This window comes from Bombus terrestris, chromosome 13 (assembly GCF_910591885.1).
Source record: "Bombus terrestris chromosome 13, iyBomTerr1.2, whole genome shotgun sequence".
Classification (NCBI taxonomy): domain Eukaryota; kingdom Metazoa; phylum Arthropoda; class Insecta; order Hymenoptera; family Apidae; genus Bombus; species Bombus terrestris.
The window spans coordinates 10,627,462-10,655,414 of record NC_063281.1 but is presented as its reverse complement, the minus strand read 5'-3'; the positions used below and the strand labels follow the sequence as shown (position 1 = coordinate 10,655,414).

At 42.4% G+C, this 27,953-nt stretch overlaps 3 protein-coding genes across 3 annotated transcripts; 2 read left to right on the top strand and 1 right to left on the bottom strand.

Annotated features, from left to right (window-relative positions):
- Window positions 1-145: 145 nt before the first annotated feature.
- On the top strand, window positions 146-15,295 carry LOC100649896. Its single transcript, XM_012315603.3, has 10 exons — window positions 146-616; window positions 3,220-4,823; window positions 5,362-5,548; window positions 9,826-9,998; window positions 10,124-10,186; window positions 10,602-10,729; window positions 10,799-11,164; window positions 12,169-12,512; window positions 12,787-13,053; window positions 13,147-15,295. The coding sequence occupies exons 2-10, from the start codon at window positions 3,228-3,230 to the stop codon at window positions 13,581-13,583; spliced, it is 3,561 nt and encodes a 1,186-aa protein (XP_012170993.2). The 5' UTR covers window positions 146-616; window positions 3,220-3,227; the 3' UTR covers window positions 13,584-15,295.
- A 1,347-nt stretch (window positions 15,296-16,642) lies between these two features.
- On the bottom strand, window positions 16,643-20,178 carry LOC110119814. Its single transcript, XM_020866194.2, has one exon. It carries the CDS (start codon window positions 18,431-18,433, stop codon window positions 17,318-17,320), a length of 1,116 nt encoding a protein of 371 aa, XP_020721853.2. The 5' UTR covers window positions 18,434-20,178; the 3' UTR covers window positions 16,643-17,317.
- A 2,815-nt stretch (window positions 20,179-22,993) lies between these two features.
- On the top strand, window positions 22,994-27,855 carry LOC100642298. The gene is made up of 5 exons (XM_003400287.4): window positions 22,994-25,652; window positions 25,748-25,993; window positions 26,107-26,483; window positions 26,557-26,711; window positions 27,004-27,855. Exons 1-5 carry the CDS (start codon window positions 25,040-25,042, stop codon window positions 27,308-27,310), a joined length of 1,698 nt encoding a protein of 565 aa, XP_003400335.2. The 5' UTR covers window positions 22,994-25,039; the 3' UTR covers window positions 27,311-27,855.
- Window positions 27,856-27,953: the final 98 nt, after the last annotated feature.

Sequence of the window (27,953 nt, the reverse complement as noted above, 5' to 3'; positions counted from 1 at the left end):
TCTGCGCCGGGTGTAGGAGCGGAGAGGGGTTAGAGGGGGCAAAGGCACATTCCAAGGCAGAACGGCTGCCAGTGAAGGTGGAAGGCAAGAACAGTCTCTCACGATATTGCGCTCCGTTCCTATCCACCGTTGCTTCCTTTCTTCCATAGAGCCTCGTCGCTCGTTTTCACCCGTCCCCGTGGGACCGTCGTGTGATCGTGCCGAGCCGTGCCGTGCCGTGCTGTGCTGTGTGCCGTTGCGATGCTACACGAGACGCGACGCGATGCGAACCGTCTCTCGGAATCGAATTAACGAGAATACTGTTTCGCCGACACCAGCCAGAAGAGGAACGTGCATGTGATAAAGGTTTCGTGGTACTGTGCACCGGGGTCTACGGTATACGGTGGTCGTTTTTGGCGCCAGGCGTGCTTCAACGTTTCAAAAATGCGCACGCCTACTTACGTAGCGCGGTATTCCAGTGGGAAGACCAAGGAACAGAGAGTTCGTTTCGAAAATAGATTTCTGCCTCGTGTTCAGATCCGTGCACCGATCGTCGGGCATGCGGAAGGAGCGTCACCGGGAGACAGTGATTGAGAGGATCCGGCAGACGGGAGCACTTGAATATTCGATCGCGCAGGTGAGCCGCAACTATCTCTTTCTTTTAGTACGAGTACGCGATGGATACTGGATTCGCAATTTGCTCGAGCTTTCCCGTGTAAACGAAACGGCCAGGGAATCCGAACATCGAAAAAATTTATCGAAAGTGGGAGGTATTCGCACGATTCGTTGGAGATTTTTTTCTTCTTCAAAGAATAACTTGCGTCTGTAACATTCGACAAGTCGTTTAAACTTTACGATGGTGCAATTATCGATATCGGAAAATTTCGTGACGAAGTCGAAGCTGTTGACACAAGCGTTCCATTTATACGCGACGGTGAAACCGGTATTCGTAGCAAAAGGAGCAAGGCAGATAGCTTATCTGAATGTTAGAAATTAGCAGCTTCTAACCTTTAGATAAAGGCTATTGTAGATTTCATCAGCGATCTTTTATCTCTTCGAATCGAAATTATATTTTTGCCTTTCTGTTCCTTTTCTCTTTCGGCGAATAGAAGATCAAGCGAAAGCAATTTTCAGCCACTTGGCCACCTATCAATCGAGCACCATAACCTCCTTAGTTACATCAGCGTCAGGACATTTTACATATAAACACCGCGAGAAACTTTTTTGACGAGTCAGGCATTCCGTGAGAATCGTCTGGAACAGCGGGCAACTCGAGAGGAGGAGGAAAAGGGGATCGTTGGTTTTCTGCTTGAACGAAATTAAATCCACGTGCCGCGAAGTATTCCCATTCTTCGTTCGATCGAGAGATCGTCGAACGACAGAAAAACTTAACCGCGTCCGAGCAACGCCATCGGCATCGAACTTGACCATGGCCTTCAGAGCCTTTGCGCTCGTATAACGAGATACGAGGAATGTAAGTGGCCAAGAGTCCACCGGTTGGACTTACGAGAACTACGTCGAGCTGGTTACCTGCAACTAGATGCTCGATACCAAATATGCTTTAAGGTAGCGACCGATGTGATCGATTTTGCAGGTGAAGCGCAAGGGACCATTAGCCTAAGCAGATTTTCCTTTAAAGTAGACACAAGTCGATCTGCTTACTGTCACCGATAATGGTTTATAAGGAGACTAATAATAGGATGATTTCGTGTTGAATTTTTAATAACATGTCATCGATGTAAGATCCGATTTTCAACATTCGTGTACGCCACTGTTCATAAGTATTTGGATACTTTATGCAATTCGATCAGAAGGTTGATATTTTTTCATAATACACTTTTTCTCACTTATCTGTCTCGCGAGTTGCCCTTTAAAAATACTTTTCATCCGGCCTTGCTCGAACTCCTCGATCGATATTCCTATCGTTTTTTAAATATTCGAGGAAACGACAGAAACATAAAATCAGACAAGAAGACAGTTTTGACGTGAAACTGACTGACAAAATATTGGATTTTAAAATTGTTCCTCTATAAAAGACACGAAATGTCATCATCGTATCAAGAATTTCATTTGAAATATATTTGATAAGTTTGAAACAATTTTACATGTATAAATATACGTAGGAGATAGTATAGGTATATGGGTCTAGTTAAATTACGATGCTTTATCCTGACATGATGTTAAATTTATCTATCGTAATAATGGCGACGATGATCCTTACATATACTTGCTCCATAGAACCTGTATGCCACGCGACATGTAACTCTTCTTTCGAGTGCAAGTTGTACATACACGAAATCGTTAATTGACACCTTGAGAAGAATACAGCGATAGGCGATGGTAGTTATTATCGGAACTCGTAACAGTTTCTTAACAAGATAATATAGAACGAATTGTTGGGTAGAATTCTGTCGAATAAGTACAATGCCGAACCATTGAAAGCTACTCTTCACAACTCGAGAAGAATCGTCTAATATTCAGCGAGATATTTATATAAGTTGCTTGAAAGCTATTCGAGAAGTTTTAACGACGGAAGGCGCTAATAGGCTGCGAAAGTTTTCCGCATTTCCGCGTCCGGAACGGATGCGATATCCGCAGTTAGCATCGTTCCATTACTCGGATACCGCGTTACGTCGTAATTGGGAGATTCGTTAGTTTCTTAACTGATTGCCATCTTCTCACAGATAATCAACAAGTCGCGAACCTCTTGACTCTCTTTTTCGATCGATTCCATGACATTACAGCTACTGCACGATACTTGATCATAGAATTAGAACCACGTACAGAAGATTCACTTGTCTGTTAGGTTGTTGGAAAAATACCCCAATACTTTTGAATGAAAAGAGCGAAAAGTATTGAAATTCGTAATTCGGTAGCCGCGGTCTGTGGATATTTTCAGACAAGAAAATGCTTTTATTTCATGATCGTGAACACCGCGTACGCCAACTTCCACTGTTTTGTAATCCAAGACGATTTATCAAGTGGAACGGAGGCGGCTGTATGGAAACGAATCGGCTCCCGACGAGATGTGAGAAATGCGACTGATCCGCGAACGGTTCGTGATCGATCGCGATCGCGGAAACGAACGTGCCGCGGCGTATCTCTCGAGTTCTCAGATCCCTCGATAGACGATTAATCGATGAAAGCCCATTACGCCGTCGTTTCACCACTCGAATTTTCAACGATAATTAATTGTCCGTTGGTACGGATCGGTTCACGCAACTACGATCGTATTTTCAGGTATTACAATGTCCCAACCGCAATTAACTACCGACCTGGACGTTCCGGAAAGTCCGCAACACTCTTGCCAATGCTCCGCAATGAGTAGCATGGATTCCATGAGAACACAGAGGGACAGGGCGGAGAGGAGCGTGGGAAGTACAAGAATTTCTAACAACCAAGAACTCCCTAGGGGTTTAGAGGCACTTCAGAGTGCTTTCGAACCAATAAGAAGACTCGAAAGTCCGCTATCTCATCAAGAAAGCCAACAGATCAATTTAGAGAATACCAGGAATGTCGATATTTTGGAGCATCAGGCCGGCTTATCGCCGAATACGAGATCGATGGAAGGTCAAAGCGCGATTCTATCGAGACACGGTCACAATCTTTCCTGCAGTCCAAGGAACTTGGATCTTTCTCGAAACTTGGCGTTCGAGGCTGCGCGAAGAGTTCAGGAATCCGGCAACTTACAGGACAACCAACACAGCCTAACTTCCAGCCCTAGTCCTTTGTTGGAGTCTAGCTCGGCGTTGCTCGAGACGTCCGCGAAAGATCTGGACAAGCAGCTCGAGGATCACACAGGGTTATCGCAGAAAGCAGCCGCTTCGGGCAAAGATAAGCTGAAGAATATTCAGCAGGTTCTGAATCCTTATCAACACCATCATGAGCCGACGTCGCCGGAACGTAACGTCCACGGACACTTCCACGGTGATACCCACGCGCACGTGCACAAGCACGCCGACAATTTCCGAAGCACTACGAATTTGGACGTTGCAGATGGATTGATGGGATTTCAGCAGCACCAGCGACAACACACTCATCATCATCACGGGAACACCAAGGCAACGAACGTGACCCATCATCACGGTCCGGCAACCGTGCATCATCCGCATGGTCCGCAAGGAATAGCAGCGCACCATCATGCAAATCTGGCGCCAAGCTTAACCAGCCACGTTCACGGGAACTCTGGTCCTTTAAGTAGCCCCAATGCAAATCATGGAAGTCAAGCTGCAGCCGGAAATCCGAATACTCATCACCATTCGAATCCAATACCGACATCTACTACTATGGTACACAGAAACTCACCGACGAGTCATCATCGTCTCGGTGGTAGCACCGGCTTGACCAGTCACTACCCTTCAAACTCAGGTTTCTCCAGTGATCACCACGGCACTTCCAGTGCAATGAGCGGGGCTTCGTCGAATTCGAGCATGTTAAATCATGGCGGCTCGCCAGCGGTTCATCGACACGTGGTCAATGCGAATAGCAGTCTCTCGACTACGCCATTAGCTAGCCATCATCACGGTAGTTCATCGGGAAGTTTGACCGGACATTCGAGCGTAAATCATCATCACGTCAGCTCTGGCATATCCTGCGAGTCTTCTTCGTCGAACGCCAATACGAGAACGCACAGTCGCCTAGATCACGTCCACGATCATCATCACCATTTACAACAAGTGCATTCGTTGCATTCCAGCCACCCTGATACCAGACAAAGAGACAGAGCTCCGTCGAGCCTGGAGCATCATGGACATCATCACGCGCACATGCATGCTCATGGACATCAACACACGCAGAATAACGATACCAAAAATACGTCTCTTATCGGAGTCGACTCGATACAGGTATTCTTGTCAAATTTAGATTTGGAAATTAGAATTTAACCAGAAATAGTTATTATTATTCGCGTGTTTGTGCAAATTCAAATTTTTATACGAACGTAACTAGAAACATAGAATCTAAATAGAATTCTGTTTCGGTTGTTGACTATTATATCTTAATAATTACTATATTTTAGACACAATTAGGTCATATAGGTCCAAATGCAACAACAGGGTAAAATTTAAATGTAGAAAATTCAATTTTCAGCGATTTCAAATTTTTAAGCAATTTAATATATTTTACCAAAATCTAACTATGTCTGTAGACGACAACGATCGTTAATCATTAGCGCGTTTAGCCATTGATGCAAAACTGTTACTCGCATGACTTCTATAACGTTTCATTACGCAATTTACTGGCGTGACAACAGTATGATAAATATAATTTAATTATTTACCAGTGACAAGCAACTTTGTTGCATGTACTTCGTAAATACAGTTTCGTGTCATTCGCAAAATCATTTCTGCCCATTGAACTTCTTACACAATTTTCACATTTAAGGTTTCGGCTCCGTCGAAAAGTAAATGCCAATGTCACGTGGTGCAAACCGGTGGGAACAAGAGGGGGCAGGAGGGTGAAAGCGACGGAGGTGTTGAAGTGACATCAAGAACGCATCAACCTCCAGCGCTTCCTCCGCGGCCACCCCCTAGGCCAACTAGACGATACGAAACTGCGTCCGTCAATCAATGTAAGTATTTCCCTTATTTCATCTTGATAACAACTATAATCATTTGAAAGTGTATTCTTTCAAAACGCTGTAATAAATTGACGAGCTTTCTGAGGGAAAAATGTCTAATAATCTTCATCAGATTATTTGAATTCACGCAACTTGGAAATCCTCCTCTAATTAATTGGAAATATCCTCTCGAGTTCCTGTCCTTCTTCTCGTTACTCGGATCATTTTTCGTCGAGTCATTTAAATTCAATTAACTTGTAACTATGTGATAGATATATACAGGTGCCGTGTGTATTTTCTAGTGAAATAATTGACTTGCTACGAAATTTTTCTTCGTTTCGTAAATATGGAAATGGCAAAGTTTTGCAAAAACCACGATAATTATTAAAAAACTAGAAGTAAAGCTTCGAAAGCGAGTTAGTCGATTTAACGCATCGACCGATGAAGCCTTTTCCCAAAAAGCTGCTCAATTGTACCGTGGTACATAAGTAGCGAATATAAAGCGAAACACTTGAAGCAATATTCGAACACTGTATCTCTCGCAACACCGAATCAATATCTCTTCCACGTTGGTTTGCCAATTTGAATGGCGGATATACAATATCGCTTGTGTTCGAAACACTCTTCCCATCCCCGTTTGATTTCCGCTTAAAGCGAGCATGTCACGCAGTTGGACAGTATTTCCTGAAACTCGGTTGAAATTAGACGTAGACGGGGATGGTAGCCCGTAGCTCCACCCTTAGTCATCTCGCCTGACGATCGTCAGAATGTCTGCAGTATCAGCAGGATGACGAGCAAGACCGCATCTACCATCGTTGCTGTCCCCTTTATCAATAGCGGCCACGCGTTATCGACACCGGAACGCATCGTTGACCGATTCTACTTGCTTCGAGGAGCAACCCCCGTGGAATTTCGACCCTCGACCGCGTCGAGTCGCTCGAATCGTCACGGTATATCGACCAGTCGATGCTCGCAGCAACCGAGAACAGAAGCATCGTGACGAAGAATGCTGTGATTCGAACAACAGAATACTTTTGCCCTCTCTGCTATTAATCCAAGCTGGCTGGTGAATGGCCGCGCGAGGAATGTCATCTTGGATGTTCCTTCGAAGGAATCCCAAGCCTCAGCTTCGTTCCGAAATCACCACCACCACCTGTGGGACACCTCGGCCAACGTGCGGGCCAACAGAGATCTCGTGGAGTGCCTCTCGAGTTGTTGTGCTCTCGCATTCGTTTCCAAGTATCCAGCCGAGAGTGTAAAGAGCAAGGAATAGCTGGAATTATACTAACATCGATATATGATGTGTTGTCCAAAATATTTTCAAGAATCTCCCGCAAGAATAGGTCGAATGTCGACCCCACGGATATAAAAATAATTGACATTGGTGATCGTCGTACGCGAAGGTGGGCCGATTAATGAGAAAGTGCAGGATGAAGAATTGACCTTGAGAAAAACATCCCCTCGTGGAGAAACTCGTGTGATGCGCAAACGTGATTCATTAACTATCGAGGAAGATAGCGTGCGTTGTAATTTCTTCTTAACGCAAGTTGATGCAATTTTTCTTTTTTTCTTCTTTGTGATTTAAACTCTAAATATATCGAAGAAATAACCGTGTAATAGTGCTGTAAATATTTAATAACGTTGGATGTTCGATGACGAAGGATACTGTGTCTGACACACATGTTGGTTTGCAGAGACAAAAGAGTGACGAAAACATCCAAGGAACTTTGCCTTTAAAGTGCAAGTTGTAAAGAAGAAAATGGATGGATATCCAGTGCTGCAGATAGTCCGGTGCCGACTTGGAATGGAAATGGAGATGGATAACCAGGGTTATCCATTCACAATGGCGGCACACTCGCATTCCCACTTGCCACATCTGACAAACCACGCGCACTTGCCGAGATCGCATTACCCTCACCCCTGCGGTATGCCGATTAACCCTTCTTGTTAATTTATCAATCGGCCCTCCAACCCCAGTCTGCACCACCGATCTACGTGCCCGCATAATCTGATATTAGCTGCTCCATTAAGCTACCTTTACAATGAGTCATTAAAGTAATCCATTCAAACATTCGTTTCTTTTTTGTAGAAGAAGAAACGCGCTTCTTATATTATATATACAAAATTAAGTTATCGACTTAATTAATTACAAAATTAAAGAGACGATGTTTGTAAGAATCGAAATACGCGATTAATTTCGAATTCCCGATACCTTGACTCGCGTCACGATCTTCAACTTCCTAGTTCCTTCGTCTATTAAATATTTCTAAATTATTTCCATGCGATATAAATTTTAAACGCACCGAAGTCTACTACATTTCCGAATAGGGAATGTGCATTTTCTAGCATCCACGTTCTATTTTTACCGGCGGGAAGATATGTTGCATAGCCTCGTGGAAGGTCACGTGGATAACAAAAGGTTGCCGTATAAATAGATATCGACAGGCTTCTTAATAAAACACGTTTGATTTTCTATAAGAGCTGACTCGATAAAAAGCTTTAAAATTCAATACATCGTAGATTAAGTAGTTTTAGAATTTCTAATATAATCAAGAATTCAGCTAGAGAGCAAACTTGGAAAGATTGCGTGGTTTGAACTGGGAGTAAAAAGTCGAAGGTATTTTATCCACAGAAAAGCTCGTCTGTTCAAAGAGCGTTTCGAGGAAAATCAGGGAACCAACCATTTCCTTTTACCCTTGAAACACATTGTGGTTGAATGCTGGCATTTAAATACCAGTCTCGCTCCGCTTACTCCGAAACCTACGATTCACCAGATCGTAACTCTAACAGTCCAGGTAGCAAAGGTACACTTTAAACAATTCAATCCTAAACCTTGGTTCGCATTCACGAAAAGTAGCAGGTATTCGGAGGAATCTGGTAAAACGGTTTTCCGTGATAGTTTCAATAGAAAGCACAACAAGCATGAAGCAAGGTTGCGCACATTCGATTCGAGAAAAACGATTTACGAATCATTGGGAACGAGATTTCGGTAAACCTTCTTTGACAAAGCTAAAGGGCAGCAGATTCCTAGAAAAAGAACGGTATTCCAATTCGTCTTTTGCTTTTCGAGTCTATTTGTTGAATTTCGACAATGGCCAGGTATGTCAAAACACGAGAATGGTTGCGTTGACCATTTCGTTACAGCAGAACTGCTGTATTCTCGGGAATTGCGTGGAACTGTGGGAATAACACTCTCTGGTTGAGAGGATCTTTTTATTTGGCGCCAGAACCGCGTGATCTTCATAGATTTTATTCGTTGGCAGAAAAATAATTAGATTTTTAATTACAGAAGATGATCTCTTCACTTGTCTTCCGGATCTGCGCTACAGAAGGGCACAGTACCCTCCTTTGTTAATGGGAAACCTGATTAAAAAGTTCAGCTCTGTCGATTCTCTTTTGAGAGAGAAAAAGAGAGAGAGAAAGAGAAAGACTCCGCTATTGTCTCTGAAGCGACGTAGCGTCGACGCTCCCAACGCTCAACATTCATTGAAAGAATTTCCAATACAGCGTGGTCGGCTCAATTGAGAGTTTCGACGACAAGAGTTGAGCCCGACTGATTGAGAATGAAATACCTCGGCTACATATCGTAAAAAATAGCATCTGTGGGATAGGAGCGCCGCGACGTGTGAAGACAATTTTGTAGGCTGTATTTTACTACAGTACTTCGTTATTCGCACTATTGCTCGGTACATTAACGCATTAACGCTCGAAAAAAATGAACATAATCATCGTCGGACAATCAATAATTTTCTTTTTCTAAAATATCCGTACAGCTAAAAGGGGAAGAGAATCAAGGTGATCTAAGGGGTAATCATTGACTAACAAGATTCGTAGAATTTCGCTCAAGGCACGTTTCCCATTGTACTCAGATCAAAGCTCCCGTTGTTGGGTTCTCACGCAAGGACAATCATTATCCCGTGAAAGAAGGAGCCAACGCGCGATGGGAATAAGTCTTGCAGGACCTTTCGACTGAAAAGGGTCGATAGTCGTACAAAAGATTCCGCTTAGCCACCGAAAGATATCCTTCCAGCTATTACGTGTTTCTTAGAGGCATCCTTTGAAGCGATCGTGGCGGAAAGATTCGACGTGAAATATTACGACCGTCGTCTTAACACTTTCTCGTTTTTTCCTTTTTTTCTTTTTCAAAGACGAAAATATTCGAAGCGTTTCATTGAGGATTTTCGAAGCATACCACTCCGGTCCCCTTTTACCGAACACTCCTTTCCCCTTTTAATTCCTCGTCTATCGCTTCCATACTATCAGTGCTGTGACCGATTTTAATTTTACAGGCCACACGGGGGAAGGTGGTTGCTGCAAGAAGTACGTTGTCCTTTGTTGCCTTTGTGGTGGGTTGAGCGCTGCGGTCGGTAGTCTCTTTTTGGCGGTACACGCGGTCCTTTCAGCCCACACGGCCAGTTTAGCTCTCTTTGAGACTGTACCATCTTACATTCCTGGCATAATGGTAAGAGGCAAAGATCGGAGTCTATCAACCGATCTCCCTTTAACGAGACCGCGTACGGAAACAATGAAGACACAAGGTATTTAAACTACTGCAAATGATCACCTGCATTTCGTATTAATTTCCAGTTAATTCTAATGGGTCTATTCACGATGCTACTCGCCAGACGGAAGCACAGATACGGACTTTTGGTAAGCACGCGGTGAAAATTCTATCGGGCCGTTATCAATGACCAGTTAATACGATCGTTGGTACCTATTGCTGTAAATAAATTTTCCCCCATTTTATATCACTTTTTACATTTTTCTATTAGATCTGCTCTTTTAATTCCGCACATGATCAACACTATAGATTGCAAGGCAGAAAGAGACGATGATCTTATAACATTGTTCTTCGAAGACATCTTGGAATTTACTTCTATTTATAAATAGGATCCTTGCGATAGATTAACTTACGTAGATGAGAATCATATGAATATCTGATAGCCACAAATTCCACTGCTTCGAACTTAACCCAATCGTAAACTACGTTACTTATGGGATTGCTTAATCAAAATAATATCGTCTCACCTATATAATCCTTCCTTAAAACGCTAATATTTTGTAGATGAAAGTCTGTGGATCTGTTGGAGTGGTATGTGCGTTGGTATGCGTGTTGGTCACCGTAACGACGACAGTGATACACATGTCCCGGCTGCAAGGTCTTCGAAAATGCGTTTATACCGTGAAAGCGAGGTAGGTATATTCGTCTATTTTTACACGCTGGCGAGATCGATAGTTTCCATTCGATAATTATCACGACAGGTCGTGCACGTGTTACGGGGCGCCAGAAGGAGATCCCGGAGTTCTCTTCGAAGGCACTCCCCACTGCGAGGCGGTCCACGGCGCCCTACACGCCTGTCTCAGGGCTCTGTTTGGAGTTTCGGTCGCTGGAATCTTAGCTTGCATATTCTCGTGCATGCTGGTGTACCAGTTGCTAAGTCACGAAAAGAAGAAAATGTACTGGGAGCAGTTGGAACTGAGATGCAGATCTCTGTACGGCCAAGGAGGCACCGTGGGACCGACGACTGGTTCCTGCGGATGTTGCAACGATTGCGGCGGTGCTAGTCCTTGGTGGGCGCAGACCCCTGGAAATCTCTACACGCCGAATCCCGATTTGGCGCCATCCAGGTTCGTATACTCGAAAAATCGTATTCTGAGAAAGTCGGGAGTATAATCAAATCCGGAGAGTCGAAGAACGATACAATCCTGAATCAGTGTCATTAATATCAGTGGTTTTATGGGGCATTTCCAAATTCACAGCATATCTGTTCCACTTTAAATTTATATTAGATAGGATTTATATTAGAAAACTGTCGAAACAACGATACGTAATTATTATACGTTTACTTATCATTGTAATTCTTGTGTTTATATGTTGCATATATATTGCAACATCTTGCACGAATATAACATTTTGATCGAGTAATTGATTCTTTGATGTTCTCGTGCTTTAGACGACTCGATGTCAAACCATCGGACGACACCGTTGAGTGAATTAACGTCGTTTAAATTGTCTTCGTAAAACTACACATAATAATAGCACACGTGACGAGGACTGTTACGGAATCGTTACGAATTCAATACCGGCACGTGGTGGCCGATGAGCTTTATTGAGAAATTATTGATGCGATTCAAACGCGCACGGTGCATTTGCCTGCGAGCGTAATGATACATATTCAATAGATTTCATTCACGAATGTCACGAATATCGGTAGCGGAGTGCAATAAACCCGTAAACGAGGCAACGCTCCCTTCAGGCTCCCAGGACACATTGTATTCTGTTAATCCGCTAATGTATGGCATTAATTAAGCTGGGATTCCATTCTGTTCTTCTGACATTTAGAGGAGGGATTCCTCCGTTTCAGAAATAAATTATGACGAACGACGAGTCGTTCTTTGAAGTTCGCTTTCGGCTAAATTAACAACGAAAAATTCCGATCGTGCCTTCTAATTAATCCGCCGGCCATTGTAACATTTTCTACGAAATATCCAGCTTTATGGGAAAAGAAATTCCAACGCGTAGAAGATACGTCCGGTGTGCTTGAAATTCGTTTCTTTCGCGATAAGATAATGAAGTCGATACGATGTTAATTGTCGCAGTAGATTCAAAGGTCGTTCCTTTTACCTTGCAGAAGATGGCGACTACCTTGGTCTAGATCCAGAGGGCCAGCTCCGAGTCCAGACTCGAATTATGGCTTTCACACTCAGACCAGACAAACCGAGGCCAACGTGGAAAACACGAATGGCCCCTATAGCGTTCTTAATTCTCAATCGAGTGGCCCTTACTCTGTATTAAACACGCAGAACGGCCCGTACACTCCTAGTACGGCTTCTTACAGTGTTTTAGAGACTCCAGTGCCGTTATGGGGTCCTCCGCCACCTTATAGCGACCCTAACAGCCCAGCTCGGCGACCACAAGTTGCGGAACAAAGGCCCAGAATTGCCAAACGGATAGAGAACTTCGAGAACAACGAAGGTGAGCAATTAGATGTTTATTAAAAATTGAAGTTCGAAGAAAGAAATACGCTCGATAATCGTAGGAGTATGAATTCGTGTGGCTGAATAACGGAGAATTTAGCGAACTTTTATATTACTATATCGATAATGAGAATGAAGCTTTTGTTTAGTCCACGAGAAAAATTAAATTGTTTCGCCGTTTTCTTTCTACTTCGTTGCGAAAACCGTTGTTTCAACTTCTTTGGTTTTACTTTCACGAGTACAGATCTGATATAAAATCACCATTTTCACAGATCACAGATCACGATCTGCGAAACGGCCATCGGATAACTACGAAAACGCCGAAGAAATCTCGAACAGCACCGATCCAGAGGGAGGAAACGAGGGCACTATGAAAGGCAGACGAACCAGGAAGCCTCTGAAGGGCGTAGAGAACAATGCGTTCCAGCAGGAAGCAAATCCTGGACCAAAACAGTCGGAAAGTGAACTGTACTTCGGTGATGTGTCCTCGTGTTGCGGGCCTGAGAGTAGTTTCTACGATTTGGCCGTAGAGAAAGAAGGTATATAACGACACTCTGAAGATTGAACAATTGGAAGGGAACTAAGATAGCTCGCCACTCATTGCCACTGATCATTCACCCCGATTTTCATAGGTACGGAGCATTCAGAGGGCGTGGACTACTTGGCAGCTCGTCTAGGTAAACGACAGCTGTCAAAGAGATCCAGAATGCCTCTGCCACTGCCATCGGACGGTGGTGACATACCATCCGACAATTACGCGAACAGTGACGAGCCCAGAAGCGCCAGAGGACCTTTTCTAGCGCCTGATGCGCAATACGAGGTGATTCAACAAGGCCGATACTCTTACTACACGCCGAAGGACGACGAGCAGCTTCAAGAAGGTCCAGCGACTTCTGGATACTTCAGGGAGGAGGAGACTGAAAGGGGAAGGGACTACAGGGATTACAGAAGCAGTCAGGAAGAAGAAACACCTCAGTGTTGCTTGAGTGATTCGACGACGTTGGACTCGGGTTGGCAAAGTGGCGAACAACAACAGTCCGACGACAACGTTAGACCGGTTAACGTGTGATCGCGTTTATCGTTAGACCAATAACGAGATAGTTGTCGAGAAACAGTAGTATTATATTAAGTGGTAAACGATGTAAGGGGAGAGCAAAGACCGGAACCTCGATTCAGTACAACTTGATGCTTTGATACGTAGGAGAAGGAATCGCTGAGGGAACCGTGGTCGTCCCCGTAGTCTGTTGTTTCGTATTTACCGTGAAGATCTTGCGAGTTCAGCACTCGATCTACGAACTATTCCGTGTGAACTAGATAGGAAATTGTCCATGTAGAATACAAAGATGGTGATACGAGTGCAAATCTATGATTACCATATTCGTAATAGAACCTAAGTGATGTGATTTGTGGCACGATAGTATAAGTAAACCTTAACCGTTAGAGCGTAAGTGAATGAGAAATGCCCGCGTCGGATTACGCTTTTTCCAGCGATCCACGCACTATTACAAGTCTGAAGAAGGATCACGAAGAGTAAACTCTACGTCAGAGTACGCTATATGTGAGAAATTCTACGTAACGATGTATTTTTATTAATTAAACGATGTCGCCCATGTTGTTCGTAATATTAATCGCTAATGTATGTTGGAAACGATCGTATATATATATATAAAGAAAAAGAGAAAAAGAGAGAGAGGAAGAAAAAGGGAGGAGAGATTAGTCTCATAGATAATATGCCAAAGAAAAGGTCTCTAGAGAAGGTGAAAATATGAATGAAAAGAAAGGGATACATTTTCCAAAGTTCTGTTTCGTAAAATTTACCCCTCGACGGAGACTTTTACTTTGGCGATTCGTTAGAAACGTCCATGTACAAACGTGTGCTTTACTCTTGCCAATATCTCGCTAGACGTCAGCTCGATTTAGCACTTAGACGTTGATTGTCGCAAAAATGTTTACCATTCGATAATAAGTTCAAAATTGGGCACGTTAAGCTCACCATGAGTTCTCGGCCACTGCCATTCGAACGTTCAATTCCATTCTCAATACCATATAAGGATGAGAGAAGATGTTTTCGCACGTCCATAATTTCGCACGAAGTCTGAGTTTTACGAATCTATATATACACTCGGAATTTTACGATTCTTTTAAGGAAGATATTTATCACGCGTCGTAGTATACGAATAAACGAGCAACCGTGCTCGTGGTCTGTGTTAGCTTCGTCGAGCTTTTTACGTTGTAGGGCCGCATTCGCTTTCGAACATACAATCCTAGTGGACCAAGAACGATATAGAGAAGAAGATTGATCTTACCGATAATGAGTGAATATTACAAATTAGAAGTAAAGTCTATCGCCGTTAACAGCCGTTCGTTAGGTAGCACATAAAAACAGATGCATATTTTATAATCGACATTCGAGAACGAAAGAGACAAGGCCAGCTTAGGCGAGTAGTTTAACGTTGTTTACTCGATAAAGTGTACCTTAAGAGCGATACGTAGCAAGTCCGATACATTGTCGAACGATGTAACTAACAATGATTAAGAATAAAGCTTTGTTTTGTAAAGAAACCACGTGTCGCTCGATGAATTATACGTATTCTTTCGAGCAATGAACCGAAAAAACGAAAACAATTAGAAATTAATATGCAAAACGTCCTTTCGCCTTTCATCGAGCTTCGTTCGTAACCTGTACCTAAAAAGCTACATTTAAAGAGCTATAGAAAAGGATGGCTGCTGTTTTTCCATCAACTTGAGTAAACAAATAAAAACCAACTGTGAATCAATGGAGATCGAATGAGTTTTTGGAAAGTCCTACAAATTCATAGTCAACTAATTTAAATTCTACGATAATTTTAGTATTTTCGTAAGTTAAAATGAAAAGATTGACACAATACGTAACATTACGTGAAACGTGGCTTTGCCAGCAACGTGCCATACAGACTTTGGAAATAACTGTTATTTTTGGTTGCTGATTTCATCGGTTGGTCCATCGATGAAAGAAACGGATACGAACACGACACTGACTGTCCCCAGGTCAGTGATTTTATCGCAGCCGATATGTCACTGAAACACGCCCAGGTAAGCATTTAACGAGGAATGCGGGATCTATAACGAGCACCGCTATTGTCAGCAATTTTCTTAGTGAACTCCCGCGCTCCGTGCACGTTGGCTAATATCAGATTATGAGATTTCGCAACAGACAGCACGATCGTTGAACTTTCGCAATAACGTGTGCAGCGCGCACACACGAGAACCCACACCATTGTACGTAACATTAATTTCACATAATCTAGATTGATCGTTCGACGGCATAGAAACGAATCTATACAGCTTACCAGCATTTGTATATACTTAGATATATTCAAGTTCAACCGACCACGACAATGAATGAACACGAGATTAGAAATAGAATATCTTGATTAGTGCAACACGCACGAGAATTATTCCCGATTCTGAATCATATCGGAGAAAATCTGTCACGGAAGAAGGATTCGTTTATCATTTCCTTGCATCTACACTTGCATCTACCCGTTAAGTAGACGGACACTTTCATAGATCTGTGGTAACAGCATACAAACTTGAACAAAGTGCGTACGATTAATGGTAAATTAATAAGCAAAGATTAGATGTTGGTTTTTCGAAGTTTATACATAATTTTGCAATTAAGCTACACATCCTGTCAGAACTAAACAGGTGTTTTTATACTCTTTGTTGTTAGCGTAGATCAATTACCAGAAATAACAAAATTTGCAGAGTTTCCATTAGAACGTTACACATAATTCGAGAACAATGCAATCTTCTTGAAAAGCGTGTCCATACTCTCGAGATTCTATCTAGCTGAGTTGAGAATTGTTTGATGCTGTAAGCTGAATCATTTAATTAGCAGAGGTAAAGGAACGTGGCGATTGAAGTTAATAAATCGCAATTAAAGTGTTTTCTAGGTTCGCGTCTTGCCCGATACGATCTTTCAGAATGAAAACACGCTATAAATGGCTACCGTTCTTTAACCGTAGCCATTCGAGCGTTTGAATCATCCGTGCTGTGTCGCAATCGTTACGAACTTCGCATTTAACAATCCGTATCTATGGAGTTTAACTAATTAATGAAACCGTCAATGAAGAAAATTGGCAGTAGTCGTTGCGTGAAACTTTATTACATCAGCTGGATATATAGCGCGTGATAATCATTAAAATTGTGATATCAAACAGATCATGCTACTAATCTACACTGTAGTAATCGTATAAATGCAAAGATACAATGGCTCACTTATGGAAACCTTTCATGAACATGAAGATCATAGATGAAAAATACGACGAGTCACATTTCCTGTCACTCATGAAAGAACAATTTCTAAATTCAATACCATTTCCAGTTGATCTTTGGATAAAATATATATTTCTGTCAATTTAAAAAATAGTAAAAGTATTAATTAAGATCAACCAACATGCATAACAAGTAGACTAATATTATTCGTTTCTTACAAAACATTGTTCATCGCCAATTTTCAAACGGCTCATGCGCCTTCCACCTTCGAATCTGTCAGGTTATTTGTTACAAATGATTAAAAGTTGTTTGGTTACTGGCAAACATTGTCGACAGCGAAATTTTGTTCCTGTTACCTACGACCATCGTCAATTTTTATCCACATACTACAATAATACCGAACATGCGTGAGTCATTGTACTTGCATACGTTCTGAGATCGAAGATTACGCATAAACTATTATATTACAAGGAATATTGATATTCAAAATTGCTATCGGTATTAAATATCGTAATTCGCAATTTAATTGTCTCTGTTATTTTCGTTTTAAGAACAGGATCCCTCGACGACGCGATGCGCTGCCTGATTCGCCAGAAATCTTTCTACTCTTTCCCTGAATTCCCTGCTGGACTCTGGCAGTGGTAACCTTGGTCCCGAATTCCTCAGGCTGTGCAACGTTGTTAAATTTTGCAATCTTTCCGACAGTCTTCGATCGTGATCCAAAATGTCCGGTCTTGGAGCTGGTTTTCTCTTACCCGCTGCTGTTTCTTCCAATTTTTTGTCTCCAGCTGTTCCATTCACGTAGCTGCTTTCTGGCAACCGATTCATCATCCCTCGCAACGCTATTCTAGCGCTCAGCGCAGACCAAAATGCTTCGAGGAGAGACGCCACCAACACGTTCACTGTTAGTAAGATCGTAGTATGCGAGGACTGGTGGTGATCTCTGTACAAGAATGACATCATTCTGCTCTTGATCGTTTCCAAGGATTCTTCGGTAACGTTATCCGAATCTTGCGAATTCTCTTCGTCTTTAGAATCACTGTTGGCGAACGATCTACTAGGACTTTCGGTCTCACCTTCCTCAGGACCAATCGTCGAAGTTCTCAAGATGTACCCAGATATGTTGGACATGTTATCAAATACAATGCCAGGCATGGGAGAGTAGAGACGAATCTTCGGAGATTGATCATAGATTCTGCTGAGATTGAAATTGTCTTCGCTGAGTGACATCGTCTCGTTTAACAGAGTGTCGTTCTTCAGGTCAGAATGATCTCGCGGCTGCTCGAGAATTTTTTCCAGCGACCACAGAGAGCTTCTACTCTCCGCGGCGGCCGCGATGTCGAACACTGTGGCGATGAAGCAGAGGATCGCTGCTATCAAGGAGAACAGACTTCCGTAAAAGAAGATAGCGATGTTTCTATCGATGTACCACCTTCTCCAGGCGAGTAGACCGGTCACGAAAGGAACCAAACACGCGACCGATAAGATTGGACCTTGAAGAGATAAGGCCAAGCTGCCTAGCAGAAGGGAAAGTGCACCCAGACCAAAATGCACGAAGGACAAACCTCCCACGGTCGATGCCGAATAACGTCGTTCGGATGGGTACAGAGAAGACAAAGCTGGCTTCGTTTTCACCTTTATCACATACACGTTTTCCATCATTGTTCGCTCGACGAATTTTATGCAAACGATTTTTTATTACAAACCAGGACTGAGACCATTCACGTTAGAAAGGTTATCACACAAAACTTCTCGATAGGGTTAATAAAAATTCGGTTGTATCTGCCATGGTGACCCATGGCCGATGACACTGTATATCCCAGACGTGAATATGTACTACGATATTAACCTGGATACCTCGAACGGAAATTGCTTTGTACTTCCTGCTGTTTCGGAACCAAAGGCACTTGACCGTGAACGAAATATGTATACCGACTGTTACGAAGACACGAAAGAGATATCAATGGTGTTTGAAAGGCAAAGCTCTGAAAGACGGCACACGGATCAGACGAACGTTCATAGCGAAGATTGCTGCTTGTTTCGCTATCTTAACTCGCAATCGTGGTCGTTGGATGACTGCAACTCAGAATTGCTGAAACGTTAATTCGGTCGAAATCGACGACGATTTCCGTACGGGTAGAAGCAAGCAGCCGGTCAATTATGCTAAACGCTTGAATTTCATTGAAATCTTCGTCGCAGCGTCGCGTGAATTTCTTCCTGGCTGTCGACCAACACCGCGAATACGCTTGTGCAATTCGTTTCGAACAATGGAACGAGGACGAAAACTCAGGGAGAAGGAAGAGCCACACAACCGCGACTGTATCCAATAAGCGTGAACGCGAAACGGTAAATAGGTTTAACAACCTGACGCGTCGTCGTTGCTACAACTTTTTTTTTTCTCATACGTCTATGGTGGTAATGCGAACATTACGCAATAGCAGTTGACTACGAAGCGATGCAATTATCTCGTTGCACGCGCGTATCGGCGTTCTCTGGCTCGGCTTTTCTCAGACACCGTTTTCACCGATTTCTTGCCTCTTTGTGCCAGCCGCTCTGGATTTTCGATCTCATGGGAAATCACTGATCCAGTTTCCATGCACGAGAACTGTCTACTCTGTCGCCGATCACGAGCGATCAATAAAATCGTTCTCTCGATCGTTCTTCGGACTTAGATCAGCCTTCTCGTTGACTTCTTTCGACCGGTTGTCTGTCGGTTAATTGAGACCATTCGTCCACGCGATGAATGGAGTAATTAACGTAATTAACATGATCGGAAAGCGAGACAGCGACTGATCCTTTTCAGACGATTATTTCCAATCGAATAGCTGCTCCTTTCGCTTAACGTCTCACTGAATGTTAACGAAACACGCATTTCCTTCACTTTACGAATTTTACTTGAACGCGTGTAAGTCCAACATTTAATTATAAGAGTTTGTCGATTTGAAAAGTTGAGGGCAGAATTCACGAGGACAGATGATTGTCCGCGAAAGACACCTCGGTAGAGACTGAGCTGCGAACGAAGACTAGTTCGTGTTAAAATTACTATGAGATCCTGAACGGACCTCCCACGCGGTCGGTTTCCAGTGAAAGGGACAACAGAGAACGACGGATAGATGAACCTTCGCGTTGTTTTAAGCCTTCTTCACACCACTTTCCACGCTCGTAAAACGATGTCACGCTTGCAGACAAAAAATGCATTTATCATATCTTGTTTCTTTATATAAAAAGTCGTATGTTAAATAGTGTCAAGGCTCAGGATCAAATACCTCGTCATTTTCTATTTTACAGGCAACTTGGCGAGAGTAAGTACATCCTGGAATCTACATGAAGGACTTACGCTAACCTTTACTCTTCGCCATAGAAATACACGGGCTTGGCAGCCGACCTTTTCTCCCAAGCTCAATAGGCCCGCACGCTATTAATAATATTGATCAATCCAATTTGACAATGATAGTACCGAGTCACTTTAATATTTTTTGCGAATGGTCTTTTCTTAATAATGCTTCATTGAACTTAGTATTTAAAATGATAACGATATCAAATTATCGAAATAGTATTCGTTTTGTCGACCGTTCAAGGAGAGACGCGATCTCAAGGAAGCGCGACAACGGGAGTCGTAAATTCCCGTTACGGTTTTACAATCGACACCACGAAATTGATCGATCTCCTATTTCGTTTAAGATAATAGAGGTAGTTTAATGAGTATAATGCTTGATTAACAGTTCGAAGATACTATATATTTCCAACAACATTGTAGAGAAGATAGTTACGCTGGTGCGTAAGCTATAAGTTAAGTAGGTGAATGTTTGAAGGGTGGAAACTCGATAAACAGATGTTGACTGTTCTAAAGTCGAAGAACCAGCGAACTCCGTTAACGATGCGAAGGAAAACTCTTGCTCGGTGGTGATCGCCCGACCACCGGTCGCTTGCGGGTGGAATAACGGGAAACATGAGAAAACCTATGTTTCCCCAATTTTTATCTGATGGAGCAATAACTGTAAGGAACCTGTTGACTCTAAGATCTTTTATGGCACTTAACGACCTTAACAGTAAATCAGAAAGCCTCGTTTTATGACAGTTCCTTAGGATTACTGCAATTCGCTTAATTCTATGTGCCCAACTGGTGACCGCCTCGAACGTAAAGAGTCGTCGGAGGTAACAATATGTGTGATCAAAGGTCGATGTAGATAACGAAGAAATGTTGACTGAATCAATGTAGTGAACCCAGTGCAGAGATTTTGACTGTTCTGTTGTAGTCGTAGAACCAGTGAAGTTTGGTGACGGTACTGTCGCAAGGTGTTGGTTGCTCGACCATCAGTCGTTTGCGGGTGAAAATCCTGGGAAACATGGGAAAATTCATGTTTTCTCACATTTTATCCGATGGAGTTACATTACATTATCCATAAAGTTACATTTTGGCTCGAAGGTGTTCTATACCACTTAACGGTCTTAACGGTCAAATCGAAATGCTTAGTTTTACAGTATTTCCTTATGATTATTACGGTCCAACTAATTATACTGACGTAACGAGTGGCCGTATTGACCGAGGGCTAGTCGAAGAGTCGCCGGACGAAATAGTATTTTATAAAATATATCTTAACATCTTGCAACGATGTTAATATCGTTAATAAACGAAATTAAAAAAATATTGACAATATTATAAAACATGTAAAAATAAATCGTACGAAATGTTACTTTGTAAAGTGTTACAAAAACAATTGACAATATCATCGATCGTGCACGAGCGTTTTTAGAATAATCTAGAAGTAATTTCGTTACACACGTGTTATCTCGAAAAAAACGGTTTGGCCTAGGAAGAAATTTTTCATCGACGCTAGTTTACAGCGTTTCATGCGAAGACAATTCCCATCAACAGGGATTAATTAATTTGATCGCGCTGTTTTACCAGAGCGACTAAAAGAAAGGTCAACAGAGATCATTACGATCTGACGGCAGACTATCTTTAAAATATTTCAGATACGTTCTGTACTTTATTCTTCAAGCTTCTGCAAACAATCGAGCAGTTTCATAATAAATAGCGCGTCGATGAGTGAACATCAAAGTGGCAGCGGGGAAAGGTTCGATGATTCATAGCGTATTCGAAAAGAGCGACAAAAGAGGAACAAAAATGACACGTGCCGAAACGTGTCCCGTGAATAACTAGGCACGTGTATACCTCTGTTTTCCAAATCAATTTCTAAAGATATCCTCGCGGACAATTTTAATGCCCTGTACTGACTCATGCATTGATAATGTTCGTTGCACGTTTAACCTTTAGGTAAATGCATAATTTTTCCAAATATAATAAACTCGTTTGAGAATGAAATTACAAACATGATATTCCTTAAGAAAAAGAAGAAAGTAAGTAGGGAGGAGAATTTTCGTATATGTACAGTGCATACGTACGACGCATATCGATTATTCGACAATCGGAAAATTGAGAAAAAGTCAGGAACCGAAAGAATTGTGTAACTTTTTAATAGATTCTATTTAAAACATTGGCTGTGGAGCTTTTTCAGAAAACATTCTCACATTATAAAAGTCGTGGAAAATAAAAGTTTTAACTTGAATAGAACTTATAAGATACAAAGTTAAACATTTTTCTGTAACGGTGATGATGCTGTTGCAAAGGAAAAATCGGTGGTGATGGAAATCCTGGGGAACCTGTGACAACCCATGTTTCCCCAAATTCTATCTGATGGAGCAATAACCATAAGGAACCTCTTGACTGGTAGGTGTTGTATACCACTTAACGGCCTATCGGTAAATCAAACCCCTTAACGGTAAATCAAAAAGCTTCGTTTTATGACAGTACCTTAGGTTAATTGCAATCCGCTTAATTCTATGTGCACGCCTCGAACGTAAAGAGTCACCGGAAGTAACACAGATATTTTCTTACAACGAAGCATACAAGTTCGAACGAAAGAATTTCTTTTCAACGCGAAAGATGGCTATTTATTTCGATCGATGGAAAAGGTTTTTTATAAAACAGAAGTATGTAAATCTGGTACTTATCGCAAGAAAGGGGAAAAGTTCACTTTCTCGATCTTCCGGAACAGAATTCTTCTGTCATTGATAAATCATTCGAGCGGAAATTTTGCTACGCTTTCCTGCAAACTGATCGCAATTCCCCAGAGAATAACGACGAATTACCGCTTAATAGAGGTGAAAAGAAACACGTTCGAATCGATTCCCAAGAAAATACACCTGTCGTATGTCCGGACTATGGTATATTCACTTTCTTGTCATTTATTAAAACGAAACTATATTAACGATGAGGCGCATCATTAGAAAAAAAAGTGGGTGTCGTATTATCGATACTTTTCCTGTCCTCGATTCATAATATAGGACGAACATTATCCTCGTGTTCTAGCACATTCTCCCAAGCATTTTTACCCTAACTACTTTGAAAGAACTAATTCCATTCGTTGGAGCATGAAAGCAATAACTTCTTGCGAAAAGTAAACGTTATTACATAATAGCGAATCGATGATCCGCGTAGTCGCGCATTTACCCGGCGTTAAAGTCTCCGCGCACGTAATTTCTCCAAAAACTTGCGCCCAGACGCGTCTAAGATACAGTCGGAATTTTAACACGTCGGTTTCCTCCCTATTCCTTGAAATGACTTTTCGGCCGTTAACATGACGCTCGGTAGTACGTATGAGCTAACAGTGTATTTGGTGCATGAAGAGTGAAAGATAAAGAGCGTGTTTGTGAGCGATACGCGTTTGTGTTGGAGCAGCTGTTACGATTGGGGCACGCGTCTCAACGGTCGCAGCAGCTGCCCAGAAAATTATCTATAGTAACCTCGGCTGAAGTTCTCTCATGATGTTCACGTGATGAATTCACCGTATGTCTTATATACGTTTACAACAAATATTCTATTTCTAAGAAAACAAAAAGCTCGGTTTAACAAGAAAGAATCAAACTTCGATTCAACGAACGGTCAATGATAAGTAACTACTTCGTTTCACGAATGATATTATTTTTTGTAATCTCTTACGATATATAGGTACCTTAAAGAATTAACATAATTCTACATACAGTAATGTATAAAAGTTAGAAAATATTTACTGCAAGAGTGCACTTCATAGAGATCATCGAAATTACCCGATATGTAATTACCTGTTAATAAGCCAAGAAATTAATAGTTTGGTAAAAATCCTACGTACGTGGATCACCGTTCATGTGTTCACAGTAAATAACTTGCAACCTCTATATACATTTCAGGATTGGTTTGGAAGGTAATCAATAAAAAAATGATATTGCCTCATTGCGGTGCTAGTGAAGATGTGCATAAAGTAATGTTCATAAAAGTTACACCGTATACATATTTTGTGAAATGCATCCGAAGGGAAAGGATCGAAGAATTCGATTTTTAAACCGCCGAAATTAAAATATAGAGCGGTATTTAAAATTTAAATGTCGCGGTAGAGGTGGAAAGGTCGGATAAATTCCGCAACACATTATCGGGGGTAGTAGCAACACAGAAAACGTTAGAAGGAACTATAGGCGTCAGAGTCCCCACCCTGTGATGCGACACCAGGTTCGCATTATGTGAACCCTCTGACAACCCCTCAGGTAATACGTAGCACGCATACACGTCTGTGTGTGTGTGATGGAAACGGTCGAAGAAACGCCCTTCGTATAGTACGCATCTGCTCTTGAGGGAACTCATGTGGCAGTTCGTTGGAAGCAACCGTAGCGTACGGATCGAACGGATTTTACCATTGGACTTTGTTCAACGGAGTCGTCGACTTTTCGAACAAGTTACGAACAAACTTTTTTACCGTTACGAAGGAAACTTTGGACAAATTATTTCTTACTATTTTTGTGAATATTAAACAGAAATGGTTAAGAAAGATTGAAGATTGAGGTGTCTTAAATCGTGAAAGCAAAGAGAAACAAATTGAAAGAAGAAAATGAGCAGCGCAAACCCTATCCCGTTCCGAGACATTGTCACACCACCTAGGCCAATAGTAACATTCTCCCTGGAAACTTGGACATCGCCTACCTACGTCAGCAGCGCTTTCCTGATTATCGTCGGTCGAAGAAGGCAATCGTAAATCGGAGGATATAATCCTCCGGTTTATATACAAACAATAAACAACAGCTACTAAAAATACTAAATGAGCGTGACGATCGTTGCACGCGTCTCAATAAATACTCGTTCGTTCACATCCAGTGTCGCACGCGGATTGTTGAAGATAGCGTGCCTCGTGAAACTAAGTGAAACTTGCAGCAAAGTTGCAATCTAGAAAGGATAAAATGATGGATCAAATAACGGAACTAGCTCCTGTGCATTGTTACACGAACCCCTCGTTTTGCCGCCAATCGGAGTACATACCCGAGGATCATTCCGATGACCTACCACCACCACCTCAATTTCAAAGTAGTGACGATTTACCACCTCCACCTCCGCCATTGCAATTGCAATGCAACATAGGTCAAAGTAACCCTGCGTTTCAAGAACCTACCGAGGATAGAATCGAAAACAGCGACGGTAAAGACAACAGATATTGTTACCTCGAGAATAACAGCGGTGCTGCGCATCGAAGATATGGAAGCGTTCCGGTGGAGGGACACCGCGCGATATACAGCCAAAGGTCAAGGTACGAGTACATACAGGACGAGCAGAGGGATCAGATACAGAGGAGGGGTTCTTTGAGGTACGAGTTCATTCCACACCAGCAGGTGCAACAACGTTCTGCACCGGTGACCAACCAAGACGATGGGAGGGAACTGCAGATGCAAAGTTGTCGGAACAACGGCGGCAGATACGCCGTTGTACCGGGTGATCAGGATTACCAGGACGAAGAAATCGAGTGGAACAGCGCAAAGCACGTGTCGTCGGTGCGGAGTCATATTAACACGCCACAAGGTAAGTTCGGCGAGATTAACAGGCGTACGAAGCCTCGAAATCCTATTGCAATTTTCTCGCGGCCATGGCAATAAAATAGCAACACGTGTTATTAGGTCGTTATACCAGAGTGCCTTTGCAAGAAGAAGACCCGCCAGCTCTACCGGAACGAAACGCCCAGGAGCTGTCGGTTTCCCCGAGAAATAACTTGGCCACGCAAAAACTGCACGAGATATTGACTACTCCGAGGAAGCCTCGATCCAGGTCCGAGGAGAGGACTCTATCTCCGAAGAGACAACAGTCGTTCAATCAAACCGGTACGCCACAAAGAAGAGCACTCACACCAGGTGGTTCCCCGACTGGTACGCATACCTTTGACAACTATTCATTTCGCACGACCGCGTCTTAAAAGATCGCCAGTTTTTCTTATCAATAGCTGTAGATATAAATAAATTTGCATTCCACGGAAACGTAGGTCGAACGTTCAGTCCTACCCGTTGCACGCCTCAAGGAACTCCACAGAATCGTACGTTCTCAACGAGACCTCAAACATCCACCCCGAACAAAGAGCCATCGGCACGAAGATGTCTACCGTTATTGGAAAACCCGACTCGACAACAGGAACTCTGTCCGGCCAGCAACTGTGGAAGACTACGATACGTTAGCACGGCACCGATCGACCTTGTCACGATGGGTCACGGTGATCCACCGCCTCGTTACGCGTACGTGGAAAATGGACCAGAATCTATGCCGATGGTGTCCGGTTCACCTAGGTATCAAGTGATACCTACAGGACAGAAAAGGAATGGATACCAAAGCGTAGAAAGTGCTTTTATTGCTAGAACCGCGGTGGTGAGTAAAATACGTTACCGATTACGTAACCACGTAATAGAGAATAACACGATCCTGTGGTTTATTTATACAGGTACCGCCACTGTCACCACCCAACAGTGACGCAAATACAACCTTGGCCAGCGGCTTGGAGAAAAACGACAGAAAAAACGCGCCGCTCTTATTAGTTTTGGTTGGTATCTTAACGTGCGGTTTGGCCCTGTACTTGTCTTGGACGCAGGGAAGAAGGTAATTACGCACGGGCAATAAATCCCAAGTTACAAAAGTGTTTTCACATATCCTTATTTTCCAATGAAGCGACTTCTTCTCAAGTTCTATATTTCACCTTCGTAGTATCAAATTTTTCTAGTCATACGAAAGTATCACTTAACTATACGCTACTTAATGCGCTTGAACCTAATTAAGTAACATCTAAATGTTGGTATATAAATACAATGGCGTTGAAAGACTTTCTATAGCCACTGCATATCGAAAATGTCGTAAATATTGTCAAGTGCTAAACGTTGACGTTCATTTGCAGATATTATTACGACAGTGCCGCGGGTTGCGGCGTCTGCTGTGCCTTAGCTGGCGCCTGTAGGACGCTACGAAAGACTTGGACAGGACTCGGGCTTGCAGGATTATCGGCATTGAGCTGTGCAGGACTTTTGCTACTTGCTGCCAAATCCCCTAAATCTGGCACCCCTCTCCACGATGTCACGGCCGGTGCTTTGTGTGGAGTTTCCTTACTAGGTGCTGTTTTGGCGTTATTCGCGCTTCTGTCACCAAGGTGCAATTTAGGACGACACAGAAGGGTGCATTCTTGGATTCCTCGGCTTTCACCCTGATTTTCACATTCAGATTGTCTAATCGCGTGTTCTCGATATATATAGAACATGATACGCCCGGCGAATTTCAACAATTTGAAATTATGTCAGGGTCAAGGTCCTCGATGATTTCACCAATACATGCAACCGCCGCTTGGCCTTAGTTTCAATGATATACGTAAAGGTATTTTCGATTCTACATATACCTCTAAGGTTTAGGACAGATTCCACATAGGTTTTTAATTAGGATAAGATTTTGATTTAAGATATTTGTAATTTAGGGATATGGCATGCAGTATTCAAAATACTTTTGCGTAAATCCTTGAAACCAAAGATGGCTATTACATATATTGGTGAAACGTATCTCAAAGTCACAGAAATTGTTGAGCTGTATTCTGTAATTATAATTATTTTTACGCAGTGAAACGTTGTCTGACCAGGCATAGAAATCCTAGTCTGCTGTTTTATCAAGAATATTCTATAGGATTAATGTACAATACTCTGTATTTCCGTAAAACCCTGTATATTTTCGACCGATTTTTAAATAAAGCAATTTTTACATCAAATTTCCGACCATTTTCACATTCATCGATGAAATGATCTAATTGTGGCAGAGTTCACTTGTTTTAGCGTCGAATCAGCAAAGCCGTTTGCTGAACTGTGC